Source organism: Molossus molossus, unplaced genomic scaffold (assembly GCF_014108415.1).
Source record: "Molossus molossus isolate mMolMol1 unplaced genomic scaffold, mMolMol1.p scaffold_m16_p_1, whole genome shotgun sequence".
In the NCBI taxonomy this organism is placed as follows: Eukaryota; Metazoa; Chordata; class Mammalia; order Chiroptera; family Molossidae; genus Molossus; species Molossus molossus.
This window is the reverse complement of record NW_023425344.1, coordinates 217,619,563-217,638,179: the sequence shown is the minus strand read 5'-3', so window position 1 is coordinate 217,638,179 and position 18,617 is coordinate 217,619,563. Positions and strand designations below refer to the sequence as shown.

At 41.6% G+C, this 18,617-nt stretch overlaps 1 protein-coding gene across 7 annotated transcripts in view; it reads left to right on the top strand.

The window, feature by feature from the left end:
• Positions 1-18,617, top strand: part of PPP2R5E (protein phosphatase 2 regulatory subunit B'epsilon) — a 141,259-nt gene that overhangs the window by 112,558 nt on the left and 10,084 nt on the right. For all 7 annotated transcript variants that reach the window (XM_036253197.1, XM_036253203.1, XM_036253187.1 and 4 more), the window contains 7 exons: positions 8,560-8,690; positions 8,836-8,895; positions 9,857-9,965; positions 11,603-11,656; positions 11,753-11,803; positions 13,512-13,631; positions 18,085-18,212. In XM_036253197.1, coding sequence (XP_036109090.1) covers positions 8,560-8,690; positions 8,836-8,895; positions 9,857-9,965; positions 11,603-11,656; positions 11,753-11,803; positions 13,512-13,631; positions 18,085-18,212 — 653 coding nt within the window. The remainder of the gene's footprint in view (positions 1-8,559; positions 8,691-8,835; positions 8,896-9,856; positions 9,966-11,602; positions 11,657-11,752; positions 11,804-13,511; positions 13,632-18,084; positions 18,213-18,617) is intronic.

Here is an 18,617-nt window from a genome sequence, read left to right as displayed (position 1 = left end):
ACTGCTGGAGAATGCTATTTAGTAATTTGTACATCACATTTGCAGTTATCTTAACAGAAAGATGCCTTATTTATTATGCAAATTATGCAAATCATTCCGTCTGTCCTTAAAAGTGACCTTTTGTTGTTTTTTAAATCTCAAGGCAATTGGACATAACAGCCCATTAAAAAATTTAAATTTTAACCTGAAATAAATTTCACGAGGCCTTGAATCTCAACTCCAGTACAAAGAACTATTTTCCAAACGAGTTTCTTAAATATGTTAAAGTGTTAACATTTCTCTCTCTGAGTCTATAGCAAAAACTAGACAACTTTGAAGAATTCATTTCTGCTAGGAATATTATCAGATAGCCATTACCAATTAGAAAATCACCTCATCCCATCCTGTCTGCCTGTAACTCAAAGGCCTTAAAAAAGGGGTATACTGCTCTGAGTCCTGCACCCAGGCCAGCTTCACGGGCGTGTGACTGTGCAGTAGCACAGGGCCAGGCTTGGAAGGGCCTTGCACTTGGTTTAATTCTGCTGTTGCTGGCTTGAGATTCTTAATTATTACATATTTTTTAATCCTCACCTGAGGATATTTTTCCATTTATCTTCAGATAGAGTGGGAGAAAGGAAGGGAGAGAGGAAGGGAGAGAGAGAGAAACATCGATGTGGGAGAGACACATCAGTTGGTTGCCTCCCACACAACCCCAACCAGGGCTGGGGACCAAACCGCAACCAAGATACGTGCCCTTAGCCGGAATCGAACCCGAGACTCTGGTCCACGGTCAACGCTCTAACCACTGAACCAAACTGGCCAGGGCAGATTCCTAATAATTTTTTTAAATTTAATTAACAGGCTTTACTCACTTTATTTTTCTTGTATAAAATTATGTGATTCTTAATAATTTTTGAACAAGAAGCACTGCATTTTCATTTTGCATTGGGACCCACAGATTCTGCATCCACTAAGTCATCGTTCTGTAGCATAATAGCTCTTTCTTGAAATGCTGACCACATGGGTTGTCTTCAAGATTTAAATCACAGGTTTTCTTGAATCAAATAGAATGAATGCTTGAGGGAGAAAAGAATGGACTTCCAGTTTGTGGGAAGAATGCCTGAAATTAATAATGCCTGAAGAAAATAAAAGCATGCGACTTGGTTGAGTTCATATATGTATAACTTACACATTTGAAAAATTTTTTTTTTTTTAATCCTCACCTGAGGACATTTTTCAGACAGAGTGGGAGGGAGGGAGGGAGGAAGGGAGAGAGAGAGAGAAACATCGATGTGAAAGGGACACATCGAGTGGCTGCCACCCACACGACCAACCAGGGCCAGGGACAAACTGCAACCGAAGTACATGCCCTTAGCGGGAACCGAACCTGGGTCTCTCTGGACCGCAGGCCGACACTCTAACCGCTGAGCCAAACCGGCCAGGGTCACATTTGAAATTTTTATACTGAAGTTCCTTAGGGGTCTTGAAGTCAGATCGCCAGAAACTCATAATGTGTGACATTTTGATCCGTTGTCCCCACTGCGCTTTCTCATTGGTTGGCTTACTTCATATTGAGTTGTTCTGATTCATGGGAGTCAGGCTGCCGTTGGCTCTTGTTTCTTGGTTCTGGGCTGTTTTCTCCATGTACTTGTCCAAGGTGAAGCTATTCGGGAGATAAGCTTTTACAAGAAGTACAACAGCTTAGGTGAAAAACAAAGCCAGAAATATGGATATCTGATTTTAGTTTGGATGGAAACATTCAAAATATTAATTTTATCGATGACCTTGAGGATTTCTGATGTTCTTTGAAATCTTTCTTGACATGGAATCCGGCCAGGCTATTGCTTCTTTATTGTAGTAGAGGGCAGTTGGGCTTTTTGTTTCTTTTGCTTTAAAATTTTAAAAATAGTTTTAAATAGCAAAGGAAGGTCAATTTTAAAAACTAAAATATATTTATTTGGTTATAATGAAAAATAGCAACTCCCTGCCTCATCCTTTCCCAATCAGAGTCACATTCAAGTCTTCTAGCTGTTTTTTATATTTATCTCCACATTTCTAAAATAATATTCTTATATTTGGTTTTCTTGTTTTTTCACTTTAAATTTTATCTATTCCTACTATAAACCATTATATGTCTCCCTATATATCTCCCTCCTCCCCATCTTTCCAACATAGTTATTTCACACAATTCAATTAAATCAAATTGTAATGTATGCATTAGTATGGCTATCTGTGTACATGCTGTTCACAGCCAAGGCATATATTATGCTGTACTTGCATTTCTTAGAGGGTTTTCCCCTCTTAAACCTCTGGAATTAATAGTGGCCTTATTTTTTACTTGCTTGCTTTCCTGTGTATTGATCACTAGTTCATCTGTTAATTCTCTGGAAACACCGTGTAACTTCTCAGTGTGGCCCACACATCAGCTAATCTGTCAGTTCCTTTTTTTTTTTTTTCTTTTTTTTTTGTGGGCCCCAGTCATCCTGCCCTAGGTGCACTGGTTGCTTCTAGTCTGTATACACAGTGGTCATCCTGGGACTTCCCTTTGCCACCCTTTTGGACTGTGTCTTTACTTGCTTACTCTCTTTCATGTTGGTGAAATATATCCTCTAGATGATTTCTAAAACAGTATGAATGGGATGTAAATTTGAAGGTTATAGACCCAGTTCCTGTGTGTGTGTGTGTGTGTGTGTGTGTGTGTGTGTAGGGTGGGGCCACACCAACAAGCAGTTCTCGGATACCAGCTGGGTATTGTACAGTTCTACTCAAGTCGGACAATTCTGACACGGTCTTCCTGGAGAGAGTGTCAGATGCCACAGGTTTAGGACTCATTCGTACAAGACAGCCCCTCACTTCCATCCCCCAACCCTGCCACGCGTATTTAAGACACCAATCACAAGTCCAGGTTATCACCTGTGCTTCTGACCCGACTGGTTATGGATTGGAGATTCCAATGACCCCCTTCATGGGTTTGATGAATTTGCTAGAACAGTTCACAGAACTTAGAGAAACAGTTTTTCTAGATTACTAGTTATAAAAAGATATAACTCAGAAACAGCCAGATGGAAGAGAGACACAGGACTTGCCACTTCCCTGAAATTTTCACGTGTTCACCACCCAAACACAGACTCCCTTCTTTTGGGTTTTTATGGAGGCTTGATTGCATAGGAGTTATTGATTAAGTCATTGGCAAGTGGTGATCGATTCAACTTCTAGCTTCTCTCTCCACCCTGGTGGTCAGGTGGGTGGGACTGAAAGTTCCAACCCTCTCACATGGTTGGTTTTCCTGGCAACAGCTCCCATCCTTAGGTGCCCCCCAAGAACTGACCTCATTAACCTAATAACCTTTTTTTTTTTCTTAATCCTCACTCGAGGACATTTCTCCACTCTTTGTTCAGATAGAGCGGGAGGGAGAGAGAGAGAGAGAGAGAAACATCAACATGAAAGGGACACATCGAGTGGCTGCCACCCGCACGACCAGCCAGGGCCGGGGACAAACTGCAACTGAGGTACGTGCCCCTAGTGGGGGCCAAACCCAGGTTTCCCTGGACCGCAGGCCGACGCTCTAACCGCTGTGCCAAACCAGCCAGGGCTAACATAATAACCTTTATTGCTCTCATCACATAGGAAATTCCAAGGGTTTTAGGACCTATGTGTCAAGAACAGTGGATGAAGACCAAATACATATTCCTTGTTATAAATCACAAAATTACAAAAATTTTTGAGAACTGTTCTCTGAAAACATTTTATTCTACTCACATACCTGATTGGCATTTGGCTATGTATAGATTTATAGGTTGGAACCCACACCCCCTCAGAAGTGTAAGGAATTGCTCCATTGTCTTCTAGCTTCCAGTGTTGGTATTGAGAAGGCCTGTGCCAGCCTTTATTGTGATTTATTTCTTCTGTGAGCTTTTGAGATCCACTCTGTCCTGTGTCCAGAAATTTCAGTGTCGTGCTTTGGTCCGTGGGGTCTTTGTTCATTTGTCGTGCAGAGGACATAATGACCCCTATGTACATGGAAGCTCATATCCTTTTTCCCCCTGAAAATTTGGATTGACTTCTTCCTTAGCCAATTTCCTTCTCTTCATTTTCTCTGTTTTTCTATCCTTGTGCCTTTTTGGCATTCCTATTGGTCATGTGTTGGACTTTCTGATTGATCCTGAAGTTTTCTTATCCTCTGTGTATTATATTCATCTTCTGGTTACACTTTTGAGGCTGCTTTGCTCATTTTAATGTTCCAGTCCTTCTGAATTTTGTTTTCTGTTAATTTTTGAGTTTTCAAAAGCTCTTATTCATTTTCTGAATATTCATATGTAGCAATATGTTGTTTTTGTTTCAGGGATTTGATATATTTGTTTATTTCTGAGTCTGTTATAGGTTCTTTCCTTGTGTTTTTTTCTGTTCCTTGCATTGTGGCTATTTCCTCTGAGTTCTTTGAGTGTTTTAGTCTTTTTTATGTGAGAATGTTTGGTGATCTTTGACTTTATAGTTATAGTTACATGTTAGTCATCAGAAAGCCTCTTAGGGCCTGTGTGTGCATGTGTACATGCATGCATTAGTGTGGGACATGTGGTATATTGGGTAGAGACCTTGCCATTTCATTGGGAAATCCCCTGATTAACAGTATATGTGTAGGTGTTTCCTTAAAAATGGACCTCTGATCTCTTGCCTGACCCAGAAATGGGAGCTTAGCCAGGGAAGGGGGCTGGTGAAGGTCTCACTCTTCATAATGCAGTTTCATTTAACCCATTATTTTCATTAGTGCTTCACTTAGCTATGTACAGTGTCCCCAAGACTAGAGACTTGCTCATTTCTTTATTCTCTCCAGATTTCGATTGTAAATCTTCAGTAGGGAGGTCTTGTTACTCCTAGAAACTTTGAACCAGTCTTCCTGTTTTTAACTCCTTATACCCTCGCCATCATATATATCTGGTGCCCTGTTCTTGAGCCTGTTAAGGGTTCTCTGGTGTGAATTGGCTTGCTTCTTCTTGGCTTCCCTCCCTGCTGGTGGAATGGAAAAACACTCTGCAGACTGGAGACGGAGGAAACCTAAGAGTGACGCCTTGCCATCCACTTTCCATCTTTGAAAATTGTGCAGATTTGTTTGATCTGCTCTCCAGTCCTCTGAATTAACTGAAATTAATACAGTTTATTAATGTCGTATTAGTTTCTTACATTTTTATACCTTAACTCTCATGTCAGGGAGGGTTCAAGAGGATGAATCCTCCATGTCTAACTGGAAGACTAACTGCCTTTTCATTTTACCCTCCTCATTTCACTGTGGGTTTATTAGGAGGTTCAGAGGCGGATTCTTTGGTTAAATCACTACCCAGGTCATCCCTGTTTGTTAGCTTCTGTGTGTTGACAGGTCTGCCTTTGCTCTGGAATCACCTTGGAAACTCTTCAGCATCTTTTTTTTTGACAACCAGTTGCCTGTTATATTATAGGGGTACCGTTCACCTAGGCATATACAGATGCTGGATTATACTTTCATTGCTTTTTTTATTTTTATTTTTTTGTGGGGAGTGTTTGGAGTTTCTATGTGACCAGGCACACACATTATTTTGTTTTGGAAACCAACTCATCCTACTCCCCCTGTTTTGGCCTGTGCACTGTTATACAGTGTCTTTTGTCTCATACATCATACAATCGTCAAGAGTGCTCTGTGAACAGCAGGAAAGTAATTTATATACTGCAATTTGTCTTTCTCATAGAACACGATATATATATATATAATGCTTGGCTTTGTAAATTACTCAAGTTAGATGCCTGTTAATGCATTTTTCTTTAAGGGCCTAATGAAAACATTAGTTCAGTAATTTTTGTTTAATTATTATGTTTTCATTAAACTCCTAAGATTAACAGTACGGAAGCGTGGTTGCTTCACATGTTGCTAGCAGTGCATCCTCTCAAGCCTTTTCTGTTGTTGCGATTTACTCATTGAGCCCTTTTACAACACTTAAAAATAGAGACCAAAGGAAAAAAATAGATCTCAAAAGATTAATTATTCCATTAACAAGGAGTAGGATGGGCAGGTTACAGATCTTCTGTCATTTTGTGCACATAGTAGATAAGAGATACGGAGCCATGGGGTCTTTTTTGCCAATAGGGCCACTTGTCTTTCTTCTTTAGACTGTTTCCTGTGGAACTGTGTCATTGACCTGCTCATTGCTTTTCCTGTGGGCTCCAAGTTTGTTTACTAGTGTGTGTATGTGCCCAGCAATGAGGACAGTCTGGCATTGATTGATTGATTGCGTGGCCAGGTGGGCAGAGATCGGCAGGTATTTTAACAGCATCTTCTTCTCAGGTAGGCTGCTGGTGAAGGTATGTGGTATTGAATCTGCCATGAACACTTCCACTATCTCTAGTTCCTAATTTCTTCATAGTCAGCCTGGAAGTCACTCCTCTTGAAGCCTTCCCTGATCACTCCACTTCTCCCAAACACAGTAGATATGTCTGCTAAGTATTTATATAACATCCTGAAGCACCCATCTTACTGTTTATTTACTACCATCCCTCATTAGACTAGGCTTTCTGAAAGCAGATTGTGTTGAAATATTCATTTTTTGAATGGATGGATGGATGGATGACATTGTGTAGCCAAAAATCTCATCTGTCTCATTGCCCATTTTTTAAGACTATCCTTCAGTTTGTGCTTCCTGCCATTATTTGAGGGGTCATGTTTTTGGTCTAGAACTTTGTCTTTTATTAAAAAAAAAGTACCAAACCCAAAGTAGATCATTTATTTGAGTACTGCTCACTGACTATAATATTCTGCTGTCAGTCTTAGCCTCATGTCTTAGTCACCAGAAAATATGTTTTGTATGTTGATAGCTTTTTGGTAATTAAGGTAGTCTGTATTCATTTGTCTGCTGTCTGTATGCTCTTGAAGTGCTTTGATATAAAGTCAACATTAGAACTATGAGTTTTGCTTTATTGCCATGATAATGAATGTATGAAGAACTCAGTCAAATTTAAATCAGTCTCTAAGTTTTCTCTTTAGCCAAAGAAACCTGCTCACTGTCATTTGGGGGGAGGGGGGCTTTATTGAGATATGATTCATATACCCTAAAATGTATTCCACCCTTTTAAAATTTACAATTCATTGTTTTTTAGTATATTTAGAGTTGTGTAACTATCACTACTATATAATTGCTGAACATTAAAAAATTGTTTTTATTCCTTACCTGAGGTTATTTTTCTATTTATTATCAGATAGAGTGGAAGGGAGGGAGAGAGAGAGACAGAGAGAGAGACAGAGAGAAACATCAATGTGATAGAGCCACATCAACTGGTTGCCTCCCGCATGACCTGACCAGGGCCGGGGTGAACTGCAACCGAGATACGTGCCCTTGACTGGAATCGAACCCGCGACTCATTGGTCCACGGGCTGACACTCTAACTGCTGAGCCAAACTGGTCAGGGCATAATTGCTGAACATTTTTATCATCCTCCAAAGAAACTCCATATTCATGAGCAGTCTCTCCTGATTCTGCTTTATATCTCTATTAATTTGCTTATTCTGTGTATTTCATATTAAGGGTAATATTTATACATTTAATACAGTTTATTACTTTCATAAAATATATGGCTTTGTGTGACTGGCTTCTTTCATTTTGTATGATATTTGAAAGGTTCATCCGTGTGATAACATATATCAGTACTTCATTCCTTTTTATGGCCAAATAATGTTTCATTGCAGCACATTATGCTTATCCATGCATCAGGTGATTGACATTTGGGTTCTTCCCACTGTTTGGCTGTCATGAATAATGTTGCTATGAACCGTCATGTACAAGTTTTTGTTGACACGTGTTGATCTTACCAGGATTGAGTTAATTGCCTTTACAAATGATTTACAAATGGTTGGAACTTGAAAAATATTATTTATGTATAACATACATACAGAAATTGTGAATGTTTGCCTCAGTGAATATTTACAAAGGTATTTATTTGCTCATGTAACAAGAACGAAGGTCTAGAAATGAACATTACCTGCATCATTGGGAACTTGGCGATGTTCTCTCTGGTTTAGGTTGTTCCATTTACTTGTATGCTCTGATAGTGCCGAAGGCTATCTTAACTGCATTTGTGGAACACAAGCTCCGTAGGTAGCTTATGTCACAGCGGTGAAGTGGCTGAGATAATGGACTCCAGGGCCTCGCCTGCTTGAGTTAAAATCCCATTCCTCCCACTTACTAGCTTTGAGACCATGGGCAAGTTTACTTAACATCTCTATACCCCAGCTTCTTTATCTGTAAAATGGGGACAAAACTACCTCGGGCAGTAAAAATGATGTAAGTAGATTGCTTAAAAAATTGCCTGATAATCATCTAAGTGCTGTATATGTGTTATGTATTATTATTGTTATGATTATTATTGGGTATCTGTTCACTAGCATATAAGCCCCTTGTCTAACTTATTTATCACTATTCCCAAAGGCTAGCATGTGCCTGGCACATACTAGAGACTCAATACATTTTTGAGGAAGGAAGGGATTTTAAATGGTGAGTGGCAGAATCCCTAAATTCTTGCCTGAAGCTGCCTTTGACAGCTGCTCTCTTTCATTCACGACAGCTTTTGGAGCTATTTGACAGCGAAGACCCTCGGGAACGGGACTACTTAAAAACAGTCTTACACAGAATTTATGGCAAGTTTCTTGGTCTTAGAGCATTTATCCGAAAACAGATTAACAATATTTTTCTAAGGTAAGTGGGGTGGGGGGGAGGAGAAGCAAAGTTGGTGGTTTTATAGAAGTATTAAATAACCCTCAAATATTTGGACATTGTATACTGACTTTATTTTTCTCTCCCTCTCTCTTTCTCTCTCTCTCAATCTTTCTCTTTCTTAAAGGTTTGTTTATGAAACAGAACACTTCAATGGTGTAGCTGAACTGCTGGAAATATTAGGAAGGTAAGCACATTTTTATCAAATTGCTAATCTCAGGTGAATATCGTTCTGTAAATGGGGTTCAGGTGGCGCAGGGAAATGCTGACCTAGATCTCTTGCTGTATGTACATCAGATACTCTCACTTGTGCTTTAGCATGTTTCCCAACTGGCTCTGACACACGACTTCCTGTCCCCTTGTTGCCAGCTCTCCGGGGACGGCTGGGAGAGCTAGCAGCTGATTCCTCATTACACAGACAGCGCTTTGGATTGCAGTCAGACCAGTTACTGCAAAACATGTTTCTCTTGTTAGTTTCTAGACTCTGTCCTTCGCCAGATCTTTTGAAAGCAAGTTTATAATAAATCGGGAAGATTGCCATTTTCAAGGGAACCGTGTACCCAGGTGTCGTTCTTGAACAGCTGTTTCCTGGCTCAGTGGAATGAATTGGAAAGAGACAGCTGTTGTGTAGGTTTCTACACACAAGGGAGACGAATGTAACTGGACAATGTGATTCCTTAGTCTCTCCTTCTAATAGGAGGAGGAAAAGAAGGTGGAGTCACATGGTTTTCTCTGCAGCTCCCCTCGGCTGAGCTCTAGGGTATTCTTGGTCTGAGCAGAGATGGCAGGGACAGGAAGGAATGATGTCTGGAAATGGAAAGGGTCATAAGACAGCAAGGCAGGCAACTACTTGGGGGGAAGGAAAAGAGGGAGGAAGAACAAAGAGTTGTTGATACAAAAGATTTGGGGACCATCCAACTAGGTTTAAGAGCAGAGGAGCCTGTGCGGGGAGATCAGAAGCAAATTTCCTTCCTACTTGTATTTTTGAAGTAACTAAGAAATCTTGACTGCTCCTGGGATGGGTTTTGGGTTGCTCAGGACCAATCATAAACTGATAAGATTTAACCTGATCTCATAAGAACAGTTTGTCTTAGTTTATTTAGCTTGTTGTGGTAACATTGCTAATTCATATCTCTTCTTTTTCCTAGTATTATCAATGGCTTTGCTTTACCCCTTAAGGCAGAACACAAACAGTTTTTGGTGAAAGTGTTGATCCCTTTACACACTGTCAGGAGCTTATCACTCTTCCATGCCCAGGTAGAATTTCGTTCAACTACTTTTGGAAGTAAAGTTTGCAACCCCAGTGTTTCTTTGATACTGAAATTTACTTAATTTTTTAACAAAGACTTTTTATAGTTTAAATACTCCCCAAGAAAATAAGAGTGTGTGTGTGTGTGTGTGTGTGTGTGTGTGTGTTCATGTTCAATACATAGGAAACTCATGGGAATATTTTTCAAGTGAAGGAGCCTTTATTTAGTCATCTCATTTTTTGGAAAATTTAGTTGACTTGCCCAGTTCACAAAATTATATTTTGAACATTTTGTGTATAATAATATATATGTGGGCATTTCAGATTTAGATCTGGACATGTGTAATAATTGTTTAATGTCCTCGAATATTTTGTCTCAGGCTTATTAGTCTGTAAGTTGCCCTTTGCTTCCTGTTCTAGTTCACTCACCGTTTCTTTCTAACTTTCTATACATACATAAATACACAAGTAAACAAATCAATATTTTCACATCCTTTTATTTTTAGCCTCCATTACTTTAAAAAGCATACCTTGTCTTGTTCCCACTCTGATTTCCATGCTAACACTGCCTTGAACGGTAAACATGTCACTAGTGGGAGGTAAATAAATAATCTAGTGGTGTTTAATTTTTTTATTATTGTTATTTTTTTTTAGAGAGAGAGGAAGGGAGAGGGAGAGACATAGAAACATCGATGAGAGAGAGCATTGATTGGCATGCCCCCCACTGGGGATTGGGCCCACAACCTGGGCATGTGCCCTGACCGGGAATCAAACCAGCGACCTCTTGGTGGCCAGGCTCTAGTGGTGTTTTAATTATAGTATTTCAAACCTCTGCCTTCCGCCACCCCTCAGTGGGAATGCTTTGAGTTTGCATAAAAATGCAACACATTTTTCTGAGCAGTGTTCCTCTTTAAATGTGAAATTCTGTGTTTCGAGGAAAAATTAGTTCATATGCTTCTAATTTGGAACATCCTAAACATGTTGTTTCTCAAGAGTGAATTTCTTGTCCAAGAATCTTACCAGACCTTTTACAAATCTTGTCTCTATTTTTTGAAACAGGGTATCACATTTTGGAATCATTTAAAAGAATTCTTATCTAGATGAGTTAGCATCAGACGTAGAACTCATATTTCTCCAGGTTCTAACTGGCAGGTAGAACCTTTTGTGTCTTCCTGAAACTGCTAGTTTGCTTGTGCCATTTCAGGCAGCCAGCAAGGTTGGTAGGAAGAGCCTACCTCTGCTGGAGAACTCTTCTGGACCCGCAGTGGAAACCAGTACTGCTGAGGTCAGTTAGCACAGGGAGAAAGGGCCCATGAGATGAGCTCCAACTCTGTGCAGACGAGGCACTTTCAGAATAGCTGTACCGAATGTGACATTTCTCCTCTGCTTTTCATCAGCCGGCTCCTTCATATCTCAATATTCTTTTTGAACAGATTCCCCTGGAGGCTTATTAGTGTCAATCTTTGACTTGAAAAAGTCGCTTTTTATTTTGCTTTATATACTTTTTATTTTTAAAATGAAATGAAATGAATGTGAATTTACTAAAACCAGACTATGGAAACTTTTTAGGAAGTTGTAATAATATATCTTTTGAACCTTTAGTAGATAAATTTCCAATTTTGTTTTTCACTTTTTGTTTCTCCAGCTGGCTTATTGCATAGTACAGTTTCTGGAGAAAGATCCTTCCCTCACAGAACCAGTAAGTATTTTTTCCGTTATTTCAAATTGTGGACCACTTTTCATGGAGTATATGTGAAAAATTAAGTGTCATTTGTTTTTCTCCTTTTCATTTTAGGTTATTAGGGGGTTAATGAAATTTTGGCCCAAAACATGTAGTCAGAAAGAGGTAAGTGCTTAATATTAGTGTGTTAACAGTACACTAAATACTTGGCTGAGTGCCAGGCACCCAGCTAATAAGCATGCATAAAATGCCTTCTCTCATTTAATCCTCACTGAAACTCTGTAAGGCAGGACTGTAAATATTCTCATTTTCCTGGTTATAAAATTGATGCCTAGAGAAGTTAAGTAGCCTGACCGAGTACACTAAGTATAGGTGATTAGGCCAGGTCCCACCTCCCTTATTCGTGAACCCTGGACGTTTATCACAGTGCTGCTCAGCCCCACAGAAGTCCACATTGGGTCCCAGTCATGTGTCCAGCTGTCCAGCTCTCTCTACGGCACCTTCCTAGTGACCACCTTCGTAGTATGTAGGTTTGCTGTCATTGTAAATAGATGTTAGAGCAACCTGCCCTAATACCCACTTTAAGGTATAGTGTAGATGGGATCGTACTATGTACAATCGTACAATATGTTACCGACCTTTAGTTTCAGTTGCTTACTTTTTCCGAGACCTAACTGGGCATGTGCCACGTGAGGTTGTTGTGAGGGAGTGTCTCAGCTTGGAGGGGAGCCTAGCTGGCTGGGTACCGGATCGGCACCCGCTCTTCTGAAAGGTTGGAAACCATGTGAAAATGGCCCCGAAAAAAAAGGGTCAGTTGTTAGCTTTACATTTTGGAAACCTTTGAGGACAATTTATTTATCTTGAGAAATGATAAAGGGTGAACAAATTTTGCTTTTAACAGAAACACCCTTCTTTTCAAATCAGTTTCAGTTCTCCAAAACCCCACTTTACACGGTTTCAGAAAAATCAGCTAATTTCGTAATACCTGTTCGGTAAAATTAAAATATGCATTGCTACTCAGCTGTGTCTTAAGATATGAAAGAAAACATTGTTATTTTTCATATTTTAATTGCATACTTAATTTTTTCTAAGGTAATTATTTTCATGCCTAAATAGGTAGCTGCTTTTTATTTCTCTAGTCAGCTTTCCCTTATATTTCAGACAGTCGACGGTACTATTGACTTGGCTTCGTTTGTGATCTCAAAGCAGTTTCTTGAGGCACGTGGTGCTGAGGCCACGAGATTCGCTGTGCTCGATAGCGAACGATTGTGTACATGCGCGCGTGTGTACAGGTGGAGCCTGGGGGAGCCTGGGGGAGCCTGGGTCAGCCTGTGCTCAAGGGTTCAAAGGGTGCCCGTGTGGGGGTGAATCTCCTCACTGTGCCTTTCCGACCCTGTGTGTTCTAACAGCATATCCTAGAGGAGCCCCTAGCACAGAGCAAGGCTCTAAACGTTTGGGAAATACCCGTACGCCCGCTGTGGACTTCACACATGCTGCAGGCAGCCTCTTCCCCGTTGTAAAGAATGTGGGTGAGGAAGAGAGAGCAGGGGTGATAGCACGCGAGAGGCGAGCCCTCCAAGCACAGTCCTGTATTGCAGGGCCCTGCTGCATTGTCTAAGCACAGTTCCGTGTGATAGATGGAACACATGTTTTTCCCAGAGTAAATAGAATCCTATTTTCAGTGCCGCAGGGAACTTGCTCTCAACAAGTACCCTCTGGTGAATTCCTTGTGAAATGAACATGAGTTAATAGCTACGTTCATGTTTGGTTCTATGTAAATTTTTCTTAAACCAGTGCAGACTCTCGGTAATCATCATTCCCATGGATTTTTTAACGAAGTGCCTGACATTTTGTGTTTTGCATGTTCTTACAGGTTATGTTCCTTGGGGAGCTGGAAGAAATATTGGATGTGATTGAACCTTCACAGTTTGTTAAAATTCAGGAACCTTTGTTTAAACAAATTGCCAAGTGTGTATCTAGCCCCCATTTTCAGGTTAGTAGCAAGGAGGGTGTGAGCCAGAGTGGCCTATGCAACCTGTATTATTTTGGTGAAATTTTATTTGTATTGAAAAAGATAAAATGGATGCTAGCTACCTGTTGTTACTTATTCGCTATTTTCTTACATGGTAGTAATCACTTTAATAATAAGCACCTTTATGCTGAGTGCTGCTCCGTGCCAGCCACAGTGATGGTGCTTTCTGCTCAGTGCCTCATTCTCGTGACCCCCTGCGAGGAGGGCATTGCAATGGTCACTGACGTGATGGTGATGCTGAAGCCCAGAGTGGCAAAATGATTTGTCTCGAGTAAAGTAGCTGAAGGAGAGGGGCTGGTCGGCTTCCTGTAGTGTGTAAGCGAGAATGCCAAATAAAGCTTGAGAGAAAAAGACCACTTACATTTTATGCTATACTAGCTGCTTTACATACATTGTTTCTGAACTTCAAATTATCTTATGAGGCTTCCCCCTGCCCTATTTTCTAGATGAAAAAAATAAACATGAGGCTCAGGGAATGATTTGCTGAAGGTCCCAATAGGGAGTGGAGTCAATAGGGACAGTTTCCTGCGGCATCACTCTGCCTCCTTGTGGCCACTCGGGGAGAATTCAGGGCAGGTGAACCTGGGCAGCCCTTTTCTCAGTGGGACCTTGCTGCAGTGGTGAGGCCCCATGCAGGAGGGAGGGGGGTGATCTGGGCTGAAAACACATCAGATTTTTATCCTTGGATATCTCACCAAAATCCAAATGGCAGAGTAGAGAATTGGTCCTTTATTACTGCCTGCCGATTTGCAGAGATTGTTCCGTTGTAGTTGGCAGCACAGAACCTCACTGCTAGCAGTGGGCTTGTTGGCAGACGCTCCTGCTCTGTCATTACCCTGCATAGTCAGAGACGCTGGCTGTTGTTAAAGACGTCTTAGTATGTCAAGTCAGGGATCTTGTGACAATCTTGTGATTGTACCACAGCCCCCACCCCCAAAAACAGTAGGAACCATTATACAGACCATTACATTCATATGATATAACACATGTCTAGATAAAAAATATTTCAGGATACTGTGTAGATGTTTTGCATATTACACATGCCCGTGGTGCTCAAACATCTGGATTATTTACCGTGGTTTTTAGTTTCCATGAGGACATTTGGTAGTGGAGGCAAGGAGCAGGAACGAGTAACACCAGGGAGGCTTAAGTGGTTCTCAGAAGCTCAGCAAGGAGACAGCATCTTAGTTAGCTGGGGCTGTCTCAGTTGGGCTACTCTAATAAAATACCGCAGATCGGGTGGCGTATGAACAACAGAAATTTATTACTCACAGTTCTGGAAGCCGGAAGTCTGACATCGGGGTGTCAGCGTGGTTAGGTAAGGGCTCTCGAACCTCTTTTAAAAGGCACTGATTCCATTCATGAAGGCTCCACTTTTGTGACTTAAGTATCTTCCACCTACTAGTACTATCGTCTTTGGAGGTTAGGATCTCAACACATGAATTAGGGGGTGACACAAATATTTAGACCATAGCAGATTCCATAACAGAACACCACAGACTGCGTGGCTTAAACCACAGAGTCCATGCCTCAGTCCCGTGGGCTGGGAGTGGGTCCGGAGTGCCGCGCGGTCTGCTTTGCTGAGGCTTCCTTTCTGCCGCGCTGCGTCTGGCCACCCTGTCCCTTGTCCTCACGTGGCCTCTCCTTGGTGTGTGCACGTGGAAAGGGGCCTCTCTCACAAGGCCTCCAAGCCTGTTGAATTACGACTTGACCCTTATGACCTCACTTAACCTTAATTACCCTCTATCTCCAAGTACACTCACACTGGGGGTCAGGGCTTCAGCATAGGAATCGGTGGGAGTCGGCAAATGACACAATTTAGTCCACAGCAGAAAGAAAAAAATTGTAATTTTTTTTTTTATCCTCACCTGAGGACATTTTTCCATTTTTTTGTTCAGGTAGAGTGGGAGGTGGGGGGGGGAGAGAGAAAGAAAGAAAAACATCGATGTGAAAGGGACACATTAAGTGGCTGCCACCCACACGACCCAACCAGGGCTGGGGACAGACTGTAACTGAGGTACGTGCCCTTAGCAGGAACCGAACCCGGGTCTCTCTGGACCACAGGCCAACGCTCTAACTGCTGAGCCAAACCGGCCAGGGCAAGAATTGTAAATTATTTGACAGAAATAAAACTGAGAACAGAAGAAAAAAAGTAAAGAGATTTTTCTTTATTTATTCGTCAAGTGTTCATTGGTTCATTTATCCAGTGCTACTCTGTGTGGCCACATGCCCGTCATGACTTGCCCCAGATGTGGCATTGGGGTCAGAACGCTCCCAGCTAGAGACCCTGCCGCCGTGTGGTGGAGGACAGTGGGTCCCAGGAAGCCAGGTCTAGGGCCAGGCATGCTAGATTTTAATTTGCCAAACAGTGCCTTTCCCCTTTAAGAGGCTTTACTGGATACTTTCTTTCTGTAAGAGTTTTACATATTGACCTATAGATATATAGAGATTAGGGGGTTTGTTAGCATTAAGTGGCAGGTAAATTTTAGACTCGTTATTGGATGCAGGACAAGCCTAGATCCCTCCTTCTTTACCAGCATCCTCCTGTGGTCTCTTTAAGCATTCCTCCATTCAGCTGTAAGTTTGAGAACAGTCTCATCTGATTCCTCTCCTCCTCCCCTCCCTTTCCTTGCCTCGTGTTCTCCCTGTCTCGGATACATATGTGCTTTGTGGGTTTTAGACACACTGGCCATGTGGGTGCCTCTGCCCTCCCTCCCTGTGACTCCCCAGCCTGATACGCCCTTTCCTTTGTTCATCCTTCAGAGCCCGGCTCACCCTGCCCTCCTCTGTCCCGCTCCTTCTGGGTGTTCCTTCTGCCTTCCCCCCAGCGCTTCACCTCTCTCCCAGGCTTGTCCCGGTTTACACGGGGTGGCCGCAGACCCGCCTTCCCGCCGCATGGGAGCTCTGGAGGGATGAGAGCAAAGAGGTCAAGAGCAGGGTGGAGTCTGCCCCTTGCCAGCCATGTGACCTTGAGCATCAGTTTCCTCATTTGCAAAATAGAAATAATGGTACCCACTCTGTGTGTTGGTTGTGAGGATTAAATAATGTGTGAAACATTTTGCACTGTGCCTGGCATGTAGTAAGCATACCAGGATTCATTGTTTTCTTTGCACTCTCAGGTCTAGTGTCTCACAAGTCCCAGGATTTTTTTTTTTTAAGTCTGAGGATATTTTTTCCATTGATTTTTTAGAGAGAGGGGAAGGGGGGGGGGGAGAGAGACACACACACATCAATATGAGAGAGACACATCAATTAGTTACCCTGCCGGGGCTGGGGGTTATACAGGATCGAACCTGTAACTCAAATATGTGCCCTTGACTTGGATTTGAACCCAAGACCCTTTGGTGCTTGGGCTGAGCCACACACATAAGGGTAGCCCCAGGATTTTGTTTGAACCAAGTTGAATAATAAGTAAATAGAAAGGTTTAAGAACCAAGTAAATAGAAAGGTTTTAATTTCTCAGCGTGTATTGGTGGGCGCATCTTGTATGTTTTTTTAAATTAAAATTAATTTATAAAATAATTTATTAATTAAAATTGAAATTTATTAAATTAAAACATAATTTCTTAATCCAATGGAATGAAAGAAACCATTCTTTTTCCTTTTCCTATATAACTACCCTTTTTAGAGATTTTAGATTTTGTTGTTGTTTTTTGGCTTATTTTGAGTCTTATTATTTTAGATTATTTTTGAAGTATTCTGTTGAATTCAGAGTCAGTGATAGTGTGGTGGTCAGAGAAAAGGGGTCTGAGGCGGCCAGCTGGCGTATGTCCAGCAGTGACCCCGAGCCCAGAATCTGAGGGACTGTCCTGACTTACTTAGTTCAGAGGGAGGGAGACAGGCAAGGACTCTGGAAAGAGTCTGGGCCCTAGGCTTGAGTCCTCATTTGACCTTTTACTAGTCACGTGATGTTGGCCAGGTTACCCACCTCTCTGAAGCTCAGCGTCCTCCTCTGTACAATGGGCACAGCAGCGCCTGCTCCTCAGGTGGTGGTGGGGACAGCGCCTCCCTGGGAGGTGCTGAGCCAGGGACAGCTCTCAGGAGGGCAGCTGGCTGAGGCCAGCATGTGCTGTGTGGCTGAAGAGGTGAGCCAGGAGGGTTGCGGTGACGGGGGACTGTGTGGCACAGGGAATCAAGGTGTCTGGAGCTTGGAGTCGTGCAGAAAAAATGTGGAATCGGATGAAATGGGTAATGTGAAAGGAGACTAGAAATAGGTAGGGAAATTGATGAACCACGTTGGAACTTTCTGAAAGGTTTTAAATCCTTAAAAATGTAGAGTGTGATTAATATTTAATTTTACATTTGAATGAATAATATAAAAATAGTCTTTAAATACTTTTGTTTGGAGATTTACAATTTTGTTTTATCTTTGTCCTTTTCTCTCTTAACGTTCTTGTTTTTTGTTTTCTCAAAGGTCGCAGAAAGGGCACTCTATTATTGGAATAATGAATACATCATGAGTTTGATAGAAGAAAACTCTAATGTCATCCTTCCCATCATGTTTTCCAGTCTTTATAGGATTTCAAAAGAACATTGGAATCCGTAGGTTTTCAGTCTCCTTTTCTCCCTCCCGTCCTCCCTTCCTCTCTCCCTCCCTCTTTCTCTTTTGCTTAATACAATGTCTTGTGTGTTTGTTATGTGCTAGATGCTCTGCTCATTGCTAAAGACAGACGTGAAAAGATAAAATCCCTCCCTTTTACAAATTCACTGACTGGTTGGCGAGACCCACAAGTAAACAGATATTTTATGAAACAGTGGTTTAAATGTGTTCTGTTAACACATCAGTGTACTTGAGGGCTGCTGACGTGTCCGTGAATGTTGCAGATGGGGCGGAGCCAGAGGAGAGGTTGTGGACATGGGGTGCGTGGGTGATGCACGAGTGGAATCTGAAGGGAATTTGCCAGGTGGAAATTATGTTTTAGTGTATTGCCTTGAACAGTAAAGAAG